At 44.7% G+C, this 22,221-nt stretch overlaps 1 protein-coding gene across 1 annotated transcript in view; it reads left to right on the top strand.

Annotated features, from left to right (window-relative positions):
- Positions 1–2,957: 2,957 nt before the first annotated feature.
- Positions 2,958–22,221, top strand: part of cdh13 (cadherin 13, H-cadherin (heart)) — a 299,197-nt gene continuing 279,933 nt past the window's right edge. The window contains exon 1 of the mRNA XM_068723607.1: positions 2,958–3,194. Coding sequence (XP_068579708.1) covers positions 3,150–3,194 — 45 coding nt within the window. The 5' untranslated portion in view covers positions 2,958–3,149. The remainder of the gene's footprint in view (positions 3,195–22,221) is intronic.

Raw genomic sequence — 22,221 nt, 5'->3', positions numbered from 1 at the left:
TATAGACATCGAAATTGTACCAATGTTGCTGGTAGGATGGCGATATACTGTCAAAAGATAATTTTCATTGAAACCCGCATGCAGCATGTAGAAACAATAGGCGCAACCTCGAATCCTAGGGAGAGTTAAAGGTGACGCTGCTCACACAGGAGTGGATGTTCTAACTTGTTATAGTAAACAAGGGAAGTGAGGTGTTATTTCCCCCTCAGTGTTACCCCTAATCCAGCCCTTCTGTGCTTTAATTGGCTCGTATTGTTGCATCGACTGTTCGGCTTATTTACAAGGGAAAAGTTTCCCTTCAGGACTTTCTGCCAGAAAGAGTTTATTTTAACCCAAAGCATGATCTTCTCCTAAAATTAACGTGTAGGTTTGTTGCCTACATTGAAGGAGATTCTGGCAGAGGTAAATTTCTCCTATGTTCACTCAGTCTCTATCAGTGTAGCACGGAAGTGGAATTAGCAAGCTAGCAAGCTAACTAGCCAGCCTCTAAATCAGTAAAAATGCAACAACTTAATGCTTCATCTGCACACTCTTGGGACAGCGAAGGAAAGCACATTGCTGTTATCAGATGAGTGACAACTGTGAGGGACAAGTTAACGAGTGTAGCATGAAAGCATGGTGGCAAGATAGCTAGCTTAGCCAGCTGCAAAATGAGTCAAATTTCACAACTTTATCGAAACACTGTTGTCCACCTTTATACACAGTTTACACAGTCTTGTCACATCATATTGCTACCACCAGATAATCCAGCACAGCAGTCACCTATTTTCTGTCAGTTGGCGGGCCCAGTTCCTCAGCTACCAATCAAACACAAACAAAATATATATATAGCCTATGAATATGTGTTCCTGTAGCTGTAATTGAATGAAATCTGGAAACTGAAGACAATTGGCTGTTTGTTTTTTTGCATAGTAAAAACGAAAAGATAAGTAAACAGACAAAGATTACATTACAGTAGCCTACACATGGTGGACATTGGCCTGGGCTTAAGTTAGATTGCCTGAATTATTTTTCTTATCCAGCCCTAAACACACGCGATCAGTTGGCCTGCACAAGTCCCTGCAGTGGAGAACCTGTTTAGGCAACCAAACTACTTGGTTAGGAAACTATCGTGGTTTGGGTTGAGATAAGTAACCTACATTTGTTACGTAACTTATGTGCATCCATCCATCCTCCTTTCCAATCTTTATACTACGTCACTTGACTTCCTTAGAGGAAGCGCTGCATGTCCTGGCTCACCATTACGTGGGATACATACAAATGATAGTGCAACACTTTAGGTATAAGTACAGCAGTAAATGAGAACAGCATGAACAATAAAACAGTTTAAATACTCTCACAGTAGGCCCTATCTGACCTGATGAAACCATAAAAAGACTAAACTAAAATCCATCAACTGTATGCAAGTGGAAATATGTTGCATGCCATCAGGGCTTTAATCAGCCACAGGGCTGAATTCAAATGAGCCATCCTCCACTTTAATAATTATGTGGTAGTTAATTGATTATTTCCAACTGGAAACTCAGAGGTCACAGTCAGTTACAGAGCAGCACGACTGAAGCTATTGAGCGTTTTGCTGAAGGACACCAAGCAAAGAGCTTGTTGTCTTCTAAAGGGCAAAACCAACGATGTGTTAGTCTGTCTTTCAATACATTCCAAGGTATTAAGACTGTCTGCTGCTCTCAGCACCAAACTTATTTGTTCCTAGATAAGGTTGTGAATAAATATTCATTAAAAAAAAGGCTAAATAGCTTCCCAGAGCAGTTCTTAGCAAACGATACATAAACTCGAGTAAACAATTCATGAAGATGGGGACTATTTTCATTTGGTATTTAAGTGAGTATTTACAGAAGCAGGGTGGTGTATGTGGGATTGACGTGAGAATAAACTACAGTGCCCATCCACGCGTTTCAGCTTCTATAATGTGAATATTCACTTGTTTTGGGTTTTGGGCTGTTGGTAAAAACAATACATTTTATATGTCAACTTGTGTCCTAGTGAAATGGGCATTTTTTAGAACAACAATTAATCAATTCATCGAACATTTGGGAATTGATAATGAAAATAATCGTTGAGTTGCAGCCCTACACTGTACATAGACAGAGAGAGAGAGAGAGAGAGAGAGAGAGAGAGAGAGAGAAGAGAGAGAGAGAGAGAGAGAGAGAGAGAGGAATGCCCCTATATGACATACACACCGACTGGAAATAAAAATGAACCATTCATTATAGAGCTGGGAGGAGGGAAAAGCAGTGTTCATAATAATGAAAAATCGAAAAATCACTGTGATGGTTAGAATATTAAATTCAGGAATTGCTCTGAAGATTGAAACCCATGGTCTTATCAACACTAAAGAGCAATGTATCATTTGGAGCCATTATGTAAGCTTATACAGTAATTCTATGCAATGTGTACAGTAACACAACCCTAAAACGGATCATTACTGAAGTTTCTTTCTCTCAGGCTGCCCCGCAGGCATCGCCGCTATTGTGAGCGCTTACACGCAGGATGCATTTAACAGAGGCTTCCCCGCGCTCTTGCATTGGATATAAGACGATAGGAGCCGTGAATCACCTCTAAAATGGGACGGATAATACATGCTGGAATAAGAGCTGTAAAGCTGTCTGATAAAGAATCCACGAAACCTGCTGCTGCACCTGCCGATCATTCAGAACTCCGCAAAAATAACTGGGGTGTCTGAATTTGGCCACAAAAAAAAAATTAATGATGCTAAGTGACCCTCTGCTTAGATAGAGACCCCCCCTCCGTCCGTCCACACACACACACACACACACACGCACACACGCACACACGCACACACACACACACACACACACACACACACACACACACACACACAGAGACACTCCTCACTCCCACCACCACTCCCCTCTCCCTCCGCTTTCCCTCCCCCCCCACCCCTCTCTGTCCTCCTCATAAATCTATTGGTTGTGGTCTCGGCTCCACTCTCCACTGCCTTGCCGATCCGACTGCAGTTGTATTTGGGGGAAGTTGGCAGCTGGCGGCACACGGCGAAAGGCTTTCCTCTCTCCCCGGCGCTTGGACAGTGGAATTATGAGCAGAGCTGACCCAGCCTACATCATCACCCTGTCTTGAAAATCTGTGTCACACCGCGAGAAATTCTACCGACCATGGAGATTGGAGTCCGCATCCTCTTGGCTTTCCTCGTCCCCCAGGTAAGACGGGAGAGTGCGTGCGCGCCCGTGTGTGAGCGCGCGCGAAAGTGTGTGTGCGTGTATGTGTGTGTGTGTATGTTTAAGATAAATTTTTTGGGGGGGACAATATCACTGAGTCGGAGGTCTCGCTCGGGCTACTCTGGTGCTTCAAGTAGCTGGCTGGTCAAGTTTGTCCCGACTCTGCGCACGACGCGCAGCCACATAGTCACCTGCGCTGCCAGCTCTCCGTCCGTGTCGCGCCAGGACAAGTTTACCCCCCCCCACCACATTTAATCCCTCTGTGCGCATGGCTGTCATTCGTGGCACCGAGTTCGGAAGGGTGGAGGGGGGGCAGTGGATGTTGGGTCTGGCGATCTGGGGTGGTCCCTCACTTTAGGAATGCATTTAATATTTTGTGGAGAAGAGAGAAAGAAGGAGGGGGGGGGGGGGGCTGCGAGAGAGAAAGAAAGAGAGCGCAGGGGTGTATGTGCTACGTGCATGTGCAAATCACGGCTCCGGCTCTTGTCTACAGTCGCATCTATATTCCGCTCAGCCACCAACTTGAGCGTTTCTTTGGGCTTGTGTGTGTGTGTGTGTGTGTGTGTGTGTGTGTGTGTGTGTGTGTGTGTGTGTGTGTGTGGGAAGCAAACAGGCGGATGGAGGAGAGGAGAGGAGAGGAGAGAAAGAGGGAGCGAAAGAGAGAGAGAGAGGGGGGGGGGGGGGGGGGGGGGGGTTGAGAGGCAGAGAAGTAACTTGGCCGCTTCGCTGTGTTCGGCTATTCGTGGCGTCTCTCTGGGTATTTCACTCTATCGCTCTCCGTAGACGTGGATTCTCTCGGGATATTTAATAAAGCCTTAATTCCCACTGTGATGGAGGCAGTCGCCCGTTTGATCTGACTTTGATATGGAGAGAGAGAGAGAGCTAGAGAGAGATAGAGAGAGAGAGATAGAGAGAGATAGAGAGAGAGAGAGAGAGATAGAGAGAGAGCGAGAGAGAGAGAGAGAGAGAGAGAGAGAGAGAGAGAGAGAGAGAGATAGGTAACTGGGAACAGCTGTATCTGCCAGTCAAGTCTTTAGACTGACTATTCGGATGGAGAAGGGCAGCACCAAGGCTTTCTCCATAGGATGCCTCTGTGGCATCTCTTTTGTGCGCTTTCTAGCGTGAATAACTTCCGCCCTGCCGAGGGGCTCTTGAGCAAAGATGAGTCCAGAAGAACAGAATGCTCTTCTTCTCCAGCTCTCTTGACCTCTGATCTTCTCAGGTAGACGGAACAAAAACAACAGCAACAAACACACACCTTCCATAAAGATCAGTGAAAATGACCATTTAAGTCAGCTTACTTACTCCAACCACAGTGGCACGTCTCATGGCACTCTGCAAACGTTTAAGTGGCAGCTAATTTTAAAATAACCAGGCTGAGAGTATTTCCTGAACACAGTAACAATGGGAGAGCCCCGGAGCGTGGCAGGCAAACAGCTCATTTGGGAAACTGTGCTGCTTCTCTCTCTCTCTCTCTCTCTCTCTCTGGGTCTCCTGCAGGATGTTTTGAGAGGCAGCAGACAACACAGCTCATTTGGTATTCCTTGTTTGACCTGTGTAGGCTTAGTGCACGTTTTCTGCTGTGTATTATTCATTTTTAATTGGATAAGCCTTTGGCTCATTTCCGCGTTGTTATTCGATCTTCTGATCCGAGGCGGTCATGATTCAGGCTAATAGTGCCTACAAAGAAATTATTTAACTCTCTGTTTTATTGATTTGGACCTGCCCCCCCCCCCCCCCGAACACAAATGCACTCCGCACCTCCCATCCGGAGGGTTTCCATTGACTAGATTCATTCACGAACGCGATGAAGAGATTTCCATTTATTTATTTTCTTTGTTAAATGTATTTCCACGCATGCACTTGCTCACTCAAAGACACAGTGCCAGATCTGTAGCAGGTGAGATGTCTGATGCTGGCTGTCCTTTGGCCTCCAGCTCTGGCGGCCTGATTTACAGGCTGACCCGGCTCCCCGGGGGAATCTCTTATCCTCGGTGTGTCTCGACAGAAGCAGTAGCGCTAAATATTCCCATCAAGCGAATAAAGCACATAAATGCAATCCACTGGAAGCGTTTGCCCTCGATCAGCTGTCCTGGCTTGTCCGGAAAAAAATCACACCAAACACTTGTGTGCATCATATGAACGCACACTTATTCCATCTGACTCACATGTAAGAATCACAAGTGCCTTTCCCAACCCCCCCCCCCTTCAAATCACTGGAACGTCCAATCTCACCATATTATAGTGCGTGGGATGGAACGAGGTCACTCTTATTTATAGATGTTCAGGTAGGGAGCCAAGTTCCTCTCCACAAAAATCCGCCATACACTCCTACCTTCCTCCCTCCACCCAACACTCCCTCTCACACACACACACACACACACACACACACACGCCCACAAATGGGCACAGTAGCAGCCCCCTCCTTGGCAATAAATCCCTGTTTTCTAAATGAAACGCTAAGCAGTCTCTCCGGGCGTAGAGCAATGATTCAGAATAAGCACAGCACAGCTGGGAGCTGCAGGTGCAGGTGCAAGGACTTTTCTCCCATTCTTTTTTTTTTTTCTCCTTTCGCCACATCGATTCCTCCTCCTCTTTGTCTGTCTTGTACATTTGTCGTCGTCCCCCCCCCCAACCCCAGCACCTTTCATTCTTCTTTATGTTCTCCAACCCTTTCAAACTGGTCTGTTACTTCAATTAATGTAATTTAATGACCTTTAATTCCCCCCATTTATTTCCTCAAAATGTGTGATTTTCTCTTGTCTCTCTTTCTCTCTCTCTCTCTCTCTCTGTCTCTCTCTTTCACCAGTCGATGGTGGAGGACAGCTATACTCACAGTTTACATTCTGGGCTGGCACCTGGGCGTGTCTGCCGGGAAGATTTGCTGTCATGGACGTTTATGGGCGCGGTAACCAACGGACTGTTAAAGTTCCTGTTTAAGCCGCTGCAAGAACACAGAGAGAGAGAGAGAGAGAGAGAGAGAGAGAGACAGAGAGAGAGAGAGAGAGAGAATAGGAAGGTCTCTAGGAAAAGTGTTTCAAACGTGGCACCGAAGAGGGTCCGTGGTGTTCTGTTACTCCTAAAGAGGGCTGACCTTCGCGGTGACACATGCACAAACACGTACGCTCCCCCGGAGACGCCTGACAGAGACAGCCGCACTTTATTCTTTTATCCTCTCTGACTTCCCTCCCCTCCGTTCTGTCTCGCCCTCACTCAATCCGAGAGGCAGTTCATTGATCTGGAATTATCAAAAAAAAAGAGTGGACTGGGCTATTATTCAGGAGGGCAGCAACAGGTGTGAGTGTGAGATACCAAAACACTCATATATTTAATGGAGGTCCATGCTGTCTCTATTTCTAGGTCGAGCCATTTCTAATAATGTGTCGGTTCATTGTTCAGCCGTACAGAGTTTATTCATCAACCCTCTGCTGAGGAGGAGGAAGGATGCTCAGCGTAGATGAACCCGATGTACGCTTTCCAGTGGCCTCCTCTTTGTGCACTGTACAGATGGAGTCGCCTCACCTCCATCACCGCTCACGACGAATCGTCCTTTCAAAGCTGACCTTTGGCTTACCTCTCGTCTCTCCCAAGAAGGTTTCTGCGTGCGACTCGTCCTTTCAGACCTAAAAACCTTCTGTCGCCGGTTGCCGTTTCGTCGATGGAGCCGTTTTACAAAGCCACCACAAAAGCCTCCGTGTGACAAGCCACGGAGGCTAACGATGACAGTGATGAGGAGTGCCAGTCATTAAGGCGGCATGATTTCTAACTTCGGTTGACTTCAGTTCACGGGGGCTTCCTCACCTTTCCTTGCTCCTTCATCTCCTCTCTCACAGGCGTCTGGCGTTTTAGACCCAATAGTCTAGCAGCTGGAGAAATAGGGTTACGAGTTTTAGTTTGCAGTTTTGACAGGCAACACAGACACATAAACGCTCTGAAGTGAAAGCAGCCCAATACCAATGTGGACATTGCTGTTGGCTGGCAAATGGGCTTTCTAGTGTGGGGCTTTGAGTTTTTCAGTCTCCGCCACATTCTACTTATCTGTGTTGTTTCCTGTGGGAAGGCGCGACCACAGTCTGTGGCGCTACAGTGCTCTTCGGAGGTTTATTTATTTATTCATTCACCCTTTTTGAAGTCAGCTGGTATTGATAGAAAACAACTCTACCTCTAAAAGCTTCCTGTAAGTGAACGCATAGCCCCATTGCGTGCACCCTAGTCCAACATACGCACACCCACACACAGAAGCTTGAACCCGAGTGGACACAGAGGGACACACACACACACCTCACACACACGTTTCTGCTGACCGCAGCACTTTAAAAAGCTTCCTTACTTCCTTACCCGCTGTGATTCTGAAATTCTTGTGCACTTGCTCAGAGTTTTCTTTTTTCTTTTAATGGGAGAGCCCGAAACACAGAGAGTTTTTATATTTATCCGTGTGTTTCCCCTGCGACTGTGGTAGAGCAGCACGGCGCTGCAGTGGGCTATAAGGTCAAACGCTATCTTAACTCCGCCGTGGGAGGGTGTGACCTTTGAGGGTGAAACACAGTCTTCTTCAACCTTCTCTCCCCTGACGTCGCCAGCCCACTCTCCCAAGTCAGGGAGTGGATGAGAGGAGGATGAAGCGGGGGCCGATGAGGGATGGAGATAGTGAGAGCAGTAATTAAAGTAAATATGTCCCCTTAGCGCTCCATTAGAATCCGCCTGTATTTGATATAAGTGGCCTAATTATGCAAAACGCCAATGGACGTGGTGTGGTGTTATCGTGAAATGTGCCAAGTGAAAAAGCCCGCATCCTGAGTGGATTAATGGCTTATTTGTGAGTGCTGATAAGATCTAGTGGGTAGAGAAATCAGAGAAGAGATGGACAAACACACACACACACACACACACACACACACACACACACACACACACACAAAAAAAGGCCTCAGTAACCATGTGTGAAGGACGCAACGGAACAATGCGATGCTGTCCCTCCAGTCGATCGCGCTCTCCTCTCAGTTTGTTCTCCTCTCGTCAATTTTGTGGTCGGACAAGCAGATGAACAAGCACACAGATAAAATAGTCAGTTGGACAAAGAGCCATATAGATACCAAGGTGGAGATAGCAGCTGTGTACCCCCCCCCCCCACCCCACCCTCAAACCACGTTCAAAATCTAAAGTGTGTGAGGAAGAGAGACACAGCTCACACCCCCTTGTCTTTCACTTTCTCCGTCTCTCTCTGCCCGTGCACCCCCCCCCCCCTCCTCCTCCTCCTCCTCCTCCTCCTCCTCCGCCATCCACTCTGACAAACACTCTCTGTAACACATTACAGATATTCATGAGCTATTCACCCACTCTGTGTGTCTGTCTCGTCGCCGCACTCGCAAACATCCAGATATGTCCTCCCCTCTCTTTTTCTGTCACACACACACACACACACACACACACACACACACACACACACACACACACACGCACACACAAAAGCTTGAGCCTATGTTTGGCAAGAGGCACAAGTTTCTTTTTTTCTCTCTGGCGTGATTGCAATGACTCCTCTCTATTGCCACGGAGTGTGTGTGTGTGTGTGTGTGTGTGTGTGTGTGTGTGTGTGTGCGAAGTCGCCGGCAGCACAGGGGGAGTATTCATGTAAAAAGGGGGCTGGTACTGCAGGGTCCCATTTCTTCCACAAGAGTAGTTCCCGCTGATGATAGTAGCAGGCGACGGTATTGTCAGTCGCATTAGCCTTTTCAGTGAGTGGCGCTCCATTGTTGGTGCGTAATGCACTTTATTTGGTTAAGGTAATAGCTGGGTTGGAGTCCATTCGTGAGTCATGAAAAAGGGCCACTTAGCGTAGGTCACCGAATCCACTCGCTTTTCATCACTGACTGCATTGTTAATTGCAGCCACGAGGTCAAAAGAGGGTGATGGAGCTTTCTGCCAGCTGATCTATTTTTCATGAGTGTATTGGTAGGTGGGGTGCTTCTGCAGATTGATGGTTGCTGCTACAATGTTGCAGTGTGTCCCTGGCCACAAGAAAGCTAAATTGATAGGTGAGAAGTATACTGGAAATCGATACAAATCAACGCCTCAGTGTTCTTCTCCTCATGTTTTGTATTCAGGAGATAGGAGCAAAAGAAACACGCTTATTGTTTTCTCTTCCCCTCATATTTACTGCACTTATCAAACTAAATGGAACATTGGGGAGGAAAATACTAACAGTTATCCACTGTGCTGTAATAAGCACCCCGTGGGGGAAACAACACCACTAGCTTTCAACATGACCTAGCCTCAATTAGGCTCTACACACACATTTAGACACCTCAAACTTGTGTTGTTTTTTTCTTGCTCCCTCTGAGATCCTCAACACAGATTTTTTTTTTTTTTTTTCAGGGTGGCAATTTTAGAGATTAATGAGGTCTAGAAATTTCTGAGTGTACATCTGAACACTCAGCCCGAGAGTGTGTGATGCATGGCCTGGTGTATGCTTACCTTGCACTATCCCCTATGGATTAGACTACCTCTGGCATACTAATATGGAGTTTTTCCTTAACTCGACACACTAAACCTTTGATAGAGGAATAGTGCATGAGTTGAAAAAATGCACAAGATCTGCTTAGCTAGTCAAACAAGAAACTTTAGAATTAAGAAGTTTTATCTCATCTGTTGTACAAATGCCACCCAGAACAAATCTGCACGCTGATAACACAGCAGCACATGCGATCCACCGTGTTAAGCCCCCAAATAAATCCTAGCTCTGTGAGGCTTACTATATTCAGTGTCTGTTGAGACTGTGATAGAAAGGTGTTGATTCAGGTGTTGCATGTACCTTGCAGTGTTTGTTGGTTTGTATACTTACATTCACATGCTATAACAGACAGATTCGCTTTGCAAAGATAGCTAAAAGAATAGAAGATCGCTTGGTGGCAGAGGCTTGCATCATGCTGATTAATCATGGATGCTGTTTTGGGCTGCATTCTTTATGCACACACACACACACACACACACACACACACACACACACACACACACACACACACACACGTTTCTGCTGACCGGAGCACTTTATAAAGCTTCTCATTTCTCAGTCTCTTATCCGCTGTGATTATGAAATTCTTGTCCATAATAATTCTATGTTGACGCTTGTTCTGAAAGTGCCCTTTTCCAGTTGAGTCTGAACTGGTCTTGTGTTATTGGAGAAGACAAACAGGGCTGCGCCTTTGTTGCAGACATCAAGGTAGCGAGGAATGCTACATACAATCTTGAACCCAGATAACCACATCATCACCTTGACTTTAACATTGGTTGTAAAGCTCTGGAGGAAACCGATCCTATGATGTGCCACTTTACTCGCTGAGCACGTGACGTGACTGTTTGAAGGCCTCATCCCAACTTTTTTTCATTCTCTCCCAACATGACTCTGGGGTTTTTCCACTTCACTCCGTGTTCAGCAACTTTCTTTGAAGTAATCAAATCCCTCTCTGCTGTTAAACGGAAGTGATGGCTGAGAAGGTCTTCTTAACTTTTACAAGAAATCACTCCAGCTTACACACTTTACGGAGTTTTTTCCCCCCCTCTTTTCCGCTCCGCTTCGTTTCTTTACCCATTTCTCTTCTCATCAGCTCACTTCCCTCTCTGCTGCTCTCCTGAATAGGAGTTTTTCTCTCTCTCGTCTTTTCTTCATCTTTCCAGTCTATAGGCAGTTCACACCATCTAATCTTTTAATCTCATTTTTGCCCTCTCTCTCCCCGTCTGTTCACTCCCATCCTGCATTATCCCTGCTTCAGTGTTTTAGGAGACATCAGGCGGGAGACATATTTGACCTGTGAGAAAAGAAAAAAAATCAATCTTGTTGTCTGGCCCGGTGTGCCGCAGTACCCCCCCTCCAGCCTAGATGGCGACAAAATGCCAGATATTGTTTAAGGGGTTGTCAAGGATAATTGCCACTCAGATCCACTTAGTGTTTAAGCAGCATGTGTGTGTATGTGTAGGTGTGCGCGCCTGTTTGTGTGAGCGTGTTTGCTTGTGCATTTATGCCAGCATGGTCCCCGGTAAGAGTGTTTTATTTTTTTGCAAAGATGCTTTGTAGAGGTGGAGTGGCCATTTAAACCCCTGATCTTGACTGTCAAGAAACAGACAGCAATTGGAGGACTCATTTGAAGCGAGCTCACAAAGCAGCATATTGGTGCCTACGCAGGCAGGTCGCTTCAAGGCAATTAGAATAGCTCTTCCCACTTATTGCTTTTGATGTCAGCATGTGGGGGAATGAGAGAGAGAGCCAACTTTTGCCTGCCACTGACAGAGAGGGCTGCCACTTCAGTTGAATTCCTTTAGCCACAATTAATGTCGTCCTCCATTCAGGGTTTTATCTCATATTAGCGCGGGCAGGTCCATGGCTTTGAGCTATAGCAAATGAATTAAATGATGGGGCAAAAAGAATTAAGCTGCGGAAAAAAAAAAAGCCAAGCCGAGGGGGATGCCGTCGGATTGGTAATGACCTCGTCTGTGGCAGTTCTATGTAGCGGTTTTACTGTATCGTGAAGCTGTTTGAAATCCGCTTGAGTGGTGTCCTGATGATGCTCACATTTATGCAGTATTTAAACCAGGGAATGTAACCGAGCTGCTGCATTTGATGCTCTCGGTGCATTCCAGTTTCATGCATACACACAGGGAAGAGCTTTCTTCATTTGAAATGAAAGGATCCTCATCTACAAAGCTACTTCCTCCCGTTGCTCGGATGCTGTAGACAAAAGGCCCGCTTGAGTGGAGTGTTACTCATTAAGAGGCCATCGGCTATTTCTGGGGGAAATGAAACATTGTTGTGGCTTGAAAGACACATGCGACGGGGTTTGGAGATCAGTCAGAAATCTCTTTGATCGCTCTGTCTTTTGTTTTTGTCTTTCAATAATCCAACTCACGGCGACAGCAGTGGGTTTACAGTGCCAGTCCTATCACCGCCATCCGGTTCATAAGCTGCCCATTAGCTTCCAATTATGTTGTATTGGTATCCATACTCATTTGTGCCTACTATTCTTGTACACTTTGATCGCAAATGACTCTTCTAAAAAAGCTGGTACCGCCTCGTTGAGCTCCTGCATCGGGTGGTCCATGCAGGAGTTTGTCCTGCATGGACCTGAAGCAATTAAAACATTGAGTTTAGGGCACGGAGCTCGCAATCCATTTAGATAAGTGCTTGGATGGCCGTTTGCAAGCACACTTAAGGGCTTTTGGTGAAGTCGGTTGTGCTGTGAAACTCAAGGGAAGGCTGAGGCAGCAGTGATGACGACGAAGTCGAGTCTGTGGCTTCGGCTGAGCCATGGCAAGGTGAGCGCTATGATTTCCATAGAGATGGCGGATCCGCCCCCTCACACGCGCGCTGTGACTAATTCAAAGGACTGGAGGAAAAAAAAATGGATGGTTGTCATTAGAAGCAAGGCTGTTTTCAATTACAATCACAATACGTTTTCACCTTTGCAACCATACTGTTGTCGGGCCCCCGCCTCTGCTATTATCCGAGCTTCACCTCTCTTATCGGCTATAGGGGCGTTGCAGCTGTGCTATAGGCTTCCCGCCGCAGAGATCCTCTGAGGAGCGAGCTGACTGGATTTGATTTTCATTAGGATTGCATGTCTTCACTGTCACATCCTCTCCCCTCCTTGCACGCTTTACTGGACACAATTTTCCGCTGCGGTGGCCCCCGTACTGACGGCTTGGTTTTTCACGCAGCAGTAGAGTCACACCGGGTGGCCAGTTATCAGTGCATTCACCATTACAGGGCCCTGTGTGGTTGACCTGCTCAAAGAGGGCTTTTCCGCCTCTTCCTAGAGTCCCACTAGGAGACACGCTCCGCTGCTGTGCTGGGGACAAGCCACACGAATTACAGGAAGTCTAGCAGGCTGTCACAAGTCAAACAGTGTGCTGCACAGACCTGGGATGTGCAGGTCACACACAGACTGTTGACAGACAGTTGGAGGCTGAGACAGTACAAGCTCATGTTAGTGCTCCACAGAGGGTTTGAAAGATCGATGGGGGAAAATTATTTCTAATGGAGCCAGAGGAGAAAGGAGAATGTCATTTTCAGTCATAGCGGGAGCGTGTGTACACATCGCTCCTGGACTATTTGACTATTTTCTTTTTTTGGGGATTTAATTAAACACAAACGAGAGGACTAGCCAAATCCCCACCATTTGATAAAAGCCCAAACTCAAAACACTGTAAACATTGACATAATGGGTCAATTGAGTTTTTTGTGTCATCATTAGTACACATATTATTCCTCCATTTTTACCTTTATACAGAGATAAAATATGTCTGGGTTTGATTTATAGAACAAAAATGAATCAGCCGATTCAGAAACAAGTTATTTAAATAGCTTCAATAGCTGTTAATGGGCTACTTCAGATTTCCAGCTCAAGCTCTGTTTCTTTATCGTCAGAGCTTCATAGGATCTCATGTTTAGGTATTGAGGACAAGAACATGCCCATTCATTACAGCTCCAGTGTCTTCCTACCAACAGAGGACAGAGACCTAAATTAACATGGCTCTATCCTGTGATTTATGATATTCTGCCTTGGCCTAGTGTAGCTCATTTACAGTGCAAGGCAGATTCACGGTCTGATGCAGACGCAGACACCTATATTATGTCACCATGCTCACATAGCCTGCTCATTTTGTAAAACAGAAACATTCTCATGATAAAACATGAATAAAAGTCACCACATAATGGGAGGAATGCACTGACGTACCGTATATTATACTTCTTGCCAAGCGTTAGATGAGACGATTGATACCACTCTCATGTCTGTACGTGAAATATGTGGCCACAGATAGGAGATGGTCATCTTAGCTTAGCATAACGACTGGAAGCAGGGGGAAACAGATAGCCAGGATCTGTCCAAAGTAAAATATTCCACCTTTAAACCTCAATAATTATCATATATCGTGTTTGTTTAATACGTACAAAATACGTCTAGTGACTGGTCAAACCCCATAATACCACAACTTGTTGTTTTGATATAGTTCTATAGGGATAAACAGGGACAGACAAGATATAATGTGTTAATAAGTGAGTTTAACAGGTGCTGATGCAGTAGATGGATTTTGTCCTCTCTGTACAGATCCAGGCTGAATGTTTCCCCCTTGTTTTCAGTCTTTATGCTAAGCTAGGCTAACCATCTCCTGGCTGTACTTTCATCTTTACCATGCAGTCTTGATTGAGTGTGGTATCAATCTTCTCAAATAATTACAAAGTGTCAAACTATTTATTTCAAGACCAAAGGTTAACCAAGAGGATCTCTGAGGCGGCCTTGCTTTCCAATGAAGGCTGCCGTAAAGTTGAGCACAAGGACAGAAAGACTTCTAAAAGCAGATGTTGGGGGGGGGGGGACAGAAGGATTAGGGAACCAGTTTCCTGGTGCTCAGCTTGTAATGGAGAAGAACAACGCAAAAGCAGGAGTGTCAGTGCTTGTAATGCAGCAGTGGAGAATGGCAATTCATAGCAGTTACCAGCAGCGAAAGCAGTGTCGAGCATCGCAGCTTATATCAGATTACCTTTCAGCTTGTTATTCAGCTGCAGTGACCAGCCAGTAGTCATCAGTTAGCGATAGAATGTAGCAGCTGCAGGAGCCCAAAGTCATTTGAGAGGAGCTTATTATTTAGGGTGTGTGTGTGTGTGTGTGTGTGTGTGTGTGTCTTTTGTTCTCTTTCTCACCTGAACACTTTGCTTACCAGAAACTATGATACAGTACAAGCTAAACTTTTCTCTCGAGATGTAATAGCGTAGCTCTCCATCAGCCATGGGAATGCTCAAATAATATGTTCTTAATAATCGGACTACATTCACCTCGACTACGGGCTTTTGTTCTAAACATTCACAAACTGAACCACTTTGAAAAGCTAATGCGCATGTCAAGTATTTGACTCCACCACGGATGCTCCTTGATAACTCTCAACATGAAAAGCACAGACAATGTATTTTCTCTCCTATAGTCTGAAAGTGAAGCGGCTCTAGCACTTAACTCTGTTTTTTTGCAGTGGGTGGGTGGAAGCTGCGTCTGCTCTTCTACGCTCAAGTTGTAAAGTAACTTGACTTATCCAAGAAGAACAGATAATGACTGTGTGGGAGAGCAGACATTAAAATGACGACGCCCTGATGAGAAAGTACATGATGTAGGTTATGAGTTTTTATCCTGCTTTTGAACGTTATTATGAGAGTTAAATTCGTTTTCAATTTAAAGCATCACCCAGATGCTGGAAATTAAGAAGTAAAAAGCAAATGAAGAAGTGTCATTTTGTGTTTTAAGAGATTTGTGTACAAAAAGAATAATGCAGCTGCCAGCAGATCAGTCAGAGATGTGTGTGTGTTATGCTGATACAGTAGCTGCCTATGAAGCTCTGAGTTGCAGAGCTGAGGAACAGGCTGCAAAGGTCTGGTAAACTCACCTTTTAACCCCAGATTCTTTCATTTTCAAACCTGTAGTGTTAAATAACGGACGCTCAAGTGATGTCTCTTAAGGCAATTTATCAGACTTCATGTCGCCGCAAAAGGCTTCTCCTCGAGACCTGTAAACAGACTTTGAGTTGTGAAATTGGTGGAGTTTCCCTTTAAGGTTTTTAACGCCACTGATAATCAGATATATTAGCTGAAAAAATCTTTCAAATACTCGCTTGACTCAGACAACAACAACAATGCTTTAAAGGTTGGGGATGAAAACAAGCGGGAATGTTTGCTCTACAGAACTGATACCAAGATGAGCCAGGTCTATGTCTGTACCATGTGACAATTCATGCGCTATTCTGAACAAGACTGAATATGAAACACACTGATGTCTCACCCACCAGAGCAACAAAACGATATTGTAGATGTTGCTGATATTGTTTCATGAACTTGATTCAAGCAGTGACTGTAGGCAAGTCATCCGTTTGTCCGTTGCTTTAGGAGCTTTTGGCTTGTGTTTAAAAGTGTTACATTTCATGTAACAGTTGCATTTTATGCCTTACAAATATAATTGTTAAAGTATATAATGTTTCCCCCAGTCCTCCAAATTAAAGGTTTGAAAAACGACATCTGAGCTTTATGTGCCATTGTGTGTGTGTGTGCTTGTCTGAGTGTATTCATCTGGATCCACCACCATTTTAATTGCCTCCACAGAGCCCTAATAGAATTTATAGATGACACATATCATATATATATATATATATATAGATATATATATATATATATATATATATATATATATATACATATTCCACACAAACCCACACATTTTCACATATGTATGTATCCAGCTTTTCTTAAACACATTTGCTAATAAGTGTCTCTGTTCTTCACCTCAGGGAACTGACAGCTGGGGCGAACCTTGTTTCAGCAGGTTTCACAGGTAGAGGAGACAGATGCTCACTCTTTTACACACTCGGACAACCACCATTATGGTTTGGCAGATTACAGGAGCTGATGCTGCATCTTTACCTTGCACGCAATGTCACAAGATCTGAGGGCTTTTTGCCATGGAAAAGATATTTTTGCTCTTCTCCCGACTCGCTCTGATTAGAGTTTGATTGACAGGTGGTTTATCCAATCCGCTGCCAAGAATGTTTGGAAAGTTTGTGCCCTTTTTGTTTCTAATGACGGCATCAAACCATCTACTAGGTCAGGTTAGTAACATCTTGCTTTGGAGACCTTTTTATTAGATTTTTATTTTGTTCATGTTCATGTTAAAGTAAGGGGCAGTTAACAAGCCCTGTTTTTTTTTTGCACACTCAAATCTATTAATGTCAATGTAGACGTGTGAAGACACGCTCAGCAGCGAGAGCCAGGCTCACGGTGTGCAAGTGTTTCCAAGGGCCCATATTTCAGCTCCCAAGATCAAAATAGTTCAACGCTGCAGCGTGTACTGCATGTCATATGACGAGGAAAACCAATCCCTGCTGGCAGATATTGTCTTTTATCCGTAAATATCAGTCTATATAAATAGGCCGTAAACATATGGAAGAGAAGTAAATCTTTTTACTGCAGGGCTACCCAGAGCTTTACGATCTGTCTCACGGACTATTTTACATGCTTCACCTTTTTCCATTCAAGGACGTCTCAACATCCGTTTGAAAGATCGGCCACATTGACACAAACACATCTAGCAGTAAAGCTACTGTGATGGATTTACAGCGCTGGAAATCTATTCATCTTTGTCTTGACTTTGTTTTAGTTTAGTTGGTCTAGCTTATTGCTCGTCGTCCTCAATGCAGCGCGCAGGTTTTGGTCGCTTTGTGACGACAGGCGTGACTGGAGCACAACCCTCCAAGCAATTTGAATGAAAGGATGGAAGCGGCACGGTTGGAATTTTCCACAGAGGCCCCTCACCCTGCCAAGTCTAAAATGTTTCTGGGTACATTTTCTGCTCAGATTAATTTTTATCTTGGCTCATGGTTCTCAGGTTGGACTTAATCCCTGGTACCCCAACTCTGCCTTGGAAAGGAGTCCTCCAGGGATCTGTCTTTCTTTCTACATCATTCACATGTATCATTTATCTCACATTACCATTGTCTGTCTCAGTGTCTCTTTCCATCGTGATGTGCCCTTGTGTTTTCTCTGCAAAACATCAATGACCTTATTAGAAGATATATTGCATAGCACAGAGGCCACTCTGCATTCACCGTGCAAAATTGCCAGTGTGAACAACAGACTGTGCTTCAGTCTCGCTTTGGTTAAAGATGCAGAGTGGAAGGGACAGATGGAGAGTGAAGAAAAGAGAAGGAGACTAAGAGAGACTGGAGGGTGGAGGTAATGAGGGTAGAAACGCTGAGGCAGGTGGAGGGTGGAAGGAAAGCAAAAGCAAGGTGGGGAAAAAAAGGAAAGAGATAGAAGAATTACGGAAGATGGAGGCTCTGTGGCAGCGCTGATGTGTGGACGGTGGGTGGACAGGGTCGCTGAGTTGTGGCTCTGAAATGGGTCTTGACAGAGTCATTTCTCACGTGGAGAGTTACTCCGGCTTTTTTTCTCTTTTCAGTGGTGGTAGGACGAGAGTGAGCGACCCTTTCCACCTGTCATGAATATTTATTTGGTGAGAGCGTTCGCAGGCTGCTGCGTAGAATGACAAATTGTGCTCTCTTAGCAACTACCTATATTCTATTCCCATCTATTGCCTCACCCCTTTCCACCTGCGACTGACTCTCGTCTAAGCTATGGCCTGTTCTTACCTGGTTGTTTCATATGTCGGATAGGGATAACTTTTTCAAAAAGGCAGGCGTGAATGCATTGATGAGAAATAAAACTCCGGTTTTACTTTGAAATTCCCTGCCTCTTGTGTTCCAGGTGCACTTCACTTCCTGCCTTTGGATGTTTTCCCGCCTTTGTGATTGTCTGCCCCGCCCCCTGATTGAATCCTCCTGTGTCTAATCACCTACACCTCCCCAGTGTAGTTAAACTCTGTGTTCCCTGGTTTCTGTGTTAGTTTGTCTGCTATGTTACTGTTAATATCCCTTGTACACATGTTTACCTGGTCCTGTTTTCTGTCGTTTTGCCTGTGCGATTTTCAGTTACTCATTTTGTGGACTCTCCTTTCTAAGTAAGTTTTGGATATATCTTTGTTAAAATCACTGTTTATCATCTCTCTGCTGTCTATCTCCCTGCATTTGGGTCCATCCCCTGTTGCCTTTATGCTCCTCCGTGACACTCATCGTTGGACGGTAGTCGGCAGCGTTCCCTCTAAATGGAGTCAAACACTGTCAGTGGTCTTTTGCTGGACGTTAATTGTCACACATTGCATAGACAGATTTGAAAAGAGCTGCCACGAGGACCAACAACACAGGATGATAGGACCAAGGATTTGTGTGTGTGTGTGTGTGTGTGTAATATTAATTTCCAGTGTAAATACAATGTGTTTCAAGCCAGACTTTAAAGAGTAACTTAACACCAGACTTGAAAGCAATGTTTTGCTGCCTTCTTTGATAGAACGCCAGAAGTGTGCCTTGTTGCATTCGACACCCAACACTGATGTCACTGGAAGTACATCTGTACGTCACTGTAGCAAGGTGGGAAGTCAAAGTTTTCAGTTTGCAAGAAAGAAGACCTGCCATCTTCACCACCTTCGGCTCGTCACTGTTGGCATGTCAAACTTATACAAGCTATTGAGTAGCTTGCTAGCATTGTATAAATAACTTTATCTAAGCTTCTCTGCAGCTTGAAACGATGCTGACGATACGTCAGACTGAATCCAAACAGGAAAGTTGTGTGCAGTAAAACCAAATGCTAAATATTCAGTAGACTTACTAGAGAGGAATAATTCTCTGTGGGCTTTTTGCAAAAATATTGTGATCGGTGTGATTTAAACTGGACCCGGTCTGTACTTGATTTTTGAGTTTCTAATTTTACATCTTCTCATTGTATCTACCCACATTGACCACCGGCTGTGTGATATCCATGCTTTCCCAGCATGACATCCCTCCAGTAACTAGTACGGAAGGAATGCCAGATCATAAAATGAAACAGCCTCGTTTAACAAATCTGACTTATCTTCCATGTCCCTGTATGGCCAAACAGAACCCTCTAAATGCTGGAGTCAAATCTCTCGTACATGAGTTTGGTCTACAAATGTGGCTCCGTTCCTGAGGCTCAAACGTTTTCCTCCATCATTATCCCAGTCTCAGTTGTGCTCTAGCAAGCAGCCACTGCGATCTCCAAACACCCCTTCCATTATCATATTACCAGCCACGGCTGCAGAGATTTGGAGAGAGATTTGGAATCAGGTTGGATCATCTGCTTGTATACAGGCATTAGCCAGGGCGCTGCAGACTGGCTGAACGCAGCAGTGGAGCTGAAGTGTTGAAGACAGAGCTTCCAGCAAAGAATTAAGGAAAAAAAACCTCTCCAAAAAAATTTCACTGGCTCTGCTTTTTATGCCGCCGTTTCTTTACATTCACCCATGTTTCCATTTCTCTTTTTGAAGCCAAGGAAGCGCTCGAAGAATGATATTTCAAATCTAGCTGTCGCCCCTGATGTTTAACTCATTAATTAAGACATCTGAAGGGTTGTTATCGAGAGGTTGTTGTCAGTACGTTCGGTAATGCATATTGCTCACGCAGCTTTTCTGGCCTCGGCTTCACGTCCTGGACCGGAGCTACCTGGCTCCTTGATCTATTACTCCCAGAGAAACCAGAAATGGAAAATGGATTTGGAAGTAAGAAGCATGGTCGCAATTTCCCCTTAAGCTGAGGGGTAAACGGTGGTGACAAGAACAAGTTTTCAATAACTTTAAAGCAAATGGGAGAGAAACAACAAATAAAGCGCAGCCTTGTTTTCCATTATTTAATTTTCACTCTGTTGTATTACAGGGGAAGTAAATATGGAAGGATATGAAAACTGACAAACAATATACAGCCGTGTGTATTTGTTTGCAAGTGTGGGTGGGTTCCTATTTCTCATTTTTCGGTCGGCGAGTGAGCAGAGGCTTTACTCGTGGCCATGTGTGTGCTATTGTGGTGAGCAGGGAAAGAGAATGGTTTGAGGCAATCTTTTTTTTTTATCCTGCTGGATCTCTCTCTGAGTAGAGAGATTGGGCTTTGTAGTTGTGATTGGAGGGAATTAAGGCCTGCCTTTGGTAGCAGGCAATAGCAGACAACTTGGAAACAGGTTGAGTCTGACTGTGTGTGTGTGTGTGTGTGTGTGTGTGTGTGTGTGTGTGTGTGTGTGTGTGTGTGTGTGTGTGTGTGTGTGTGTGTGCAGTAAGAGAAAGAAGGAGAGATTAACTAACACTATTGCACATCATTCAACAGCTCCTCCAGGCCGCCCTTTTCCTCTAACCTTGGCCGTATCTGCACACCGATAACTAACTGCAGTGAAAGGACTCCTGCAGTTCACTTACTGGGTTCAGTGACACTCGGTGTATTTTATATCATGCGTGTTCTATTATTATTCGTTTGTAGTCTCCATCAAATTGAACAATTCTGTTAAAAAAACATTATGAAAGTGTTATTATAGGCAGAAATTAGTAATCATAATTACCAACAAAAAAACAACAACAACAAACATAGCCCACTCAGTCAACCATGTCACAAAATTTTCAGTCAATGGTGATCATGTGAATAGATTCCAAAATAACTAACAAATGCAACTGTATATTTGGTAGGTGTGTAATGCAACGCTACTATCCTTGATGAACGTCTGAGTATTGGACACACACCACCGTGTTTTCAGTATCGCCTATATGTCTACATTTTGCTACATCTGGGTCTTGAAAAGTCTCCGGCTTTGGCTACTAGACGTTCCTGTTCAATCACCTGGATGAGGCTACTTTTGTTAGAGAAGACAATGTTGGAATCAGATGATTATGAGCAAAGATCTGATGATGTTTAGCGAGATCCCTGTGCCATTGTATAGAGTGAAAGTTAGGGAAAACGTCACTTTGCTACTTTTTTCTATTTTTATATGTTCACTCGTACATATTCCAGGCTAAATGACCAATCAATCGGGGGAATAAGAAAGAGATTAATCAAAAATAAAAACAAGTGTTTGGCGCAACCTCAGTTCCTGGTTATGTAGTGGTCACAGGCAGAAGACAAAATCTAGCTTGAACTGCAGTGTGGAGACGATAACAAGCAGCACAGATGAAATGGGAGGTAGCATCATTGATACCTGTTGCCTTTTCCTCTCAGAATAATTTCAACTCTCATCCTGGCCTCTCCTCTCCATGACATCCTTGGTATAACACAGCTGTCCAACATATAAGTCGTCAAATCCAATGAAAACCTTTTTGTGAATGAGTCGGAGGATTTCGATATGATGGAGAAAGAGAGAGAGAAAAGGCAGTCCTTTCGTTTATTATCTGTCTTTTTGGAAGGCGAGGGATTAAAGTCGCGGGGTCTGTTCATACTGTGCCCCTCCTTCCAGTCCATCCCTTCATATTGTTCTCCCTGCTCTGAGTTTTATCACAACAGTTGCTCCCTGATAGCAGGCCACGCCACTGGGAATAACAGATCACACTTGTTTTACAGCGGCATCCACAACACCAAGGCAGATAGAGGAAGCGAGAGGAGAAGG

This window comes from Cebidichthys violaceus, unplaced genomic scaffold (genome assembly GCF_023349555.1).
Source record: "Cebidichthys violaceus isolate CVI_PGR_0920_01 unplaced genomic scaffold, fCebVio1.0.p SCAF_3, whole genome shotgun sequence".
Classification (NCBI taxonomy): Eukaryota; Metazoa; Chordata; class Actinopteri; order Perciformes; family Stichaeidae; genus Cebidichthys; species Cebidichthys violaceus.
Note: the sequence above shows the minus strand (reverse complement) of the source record. Positions and strands in the feature narration are given on the sequence as shown.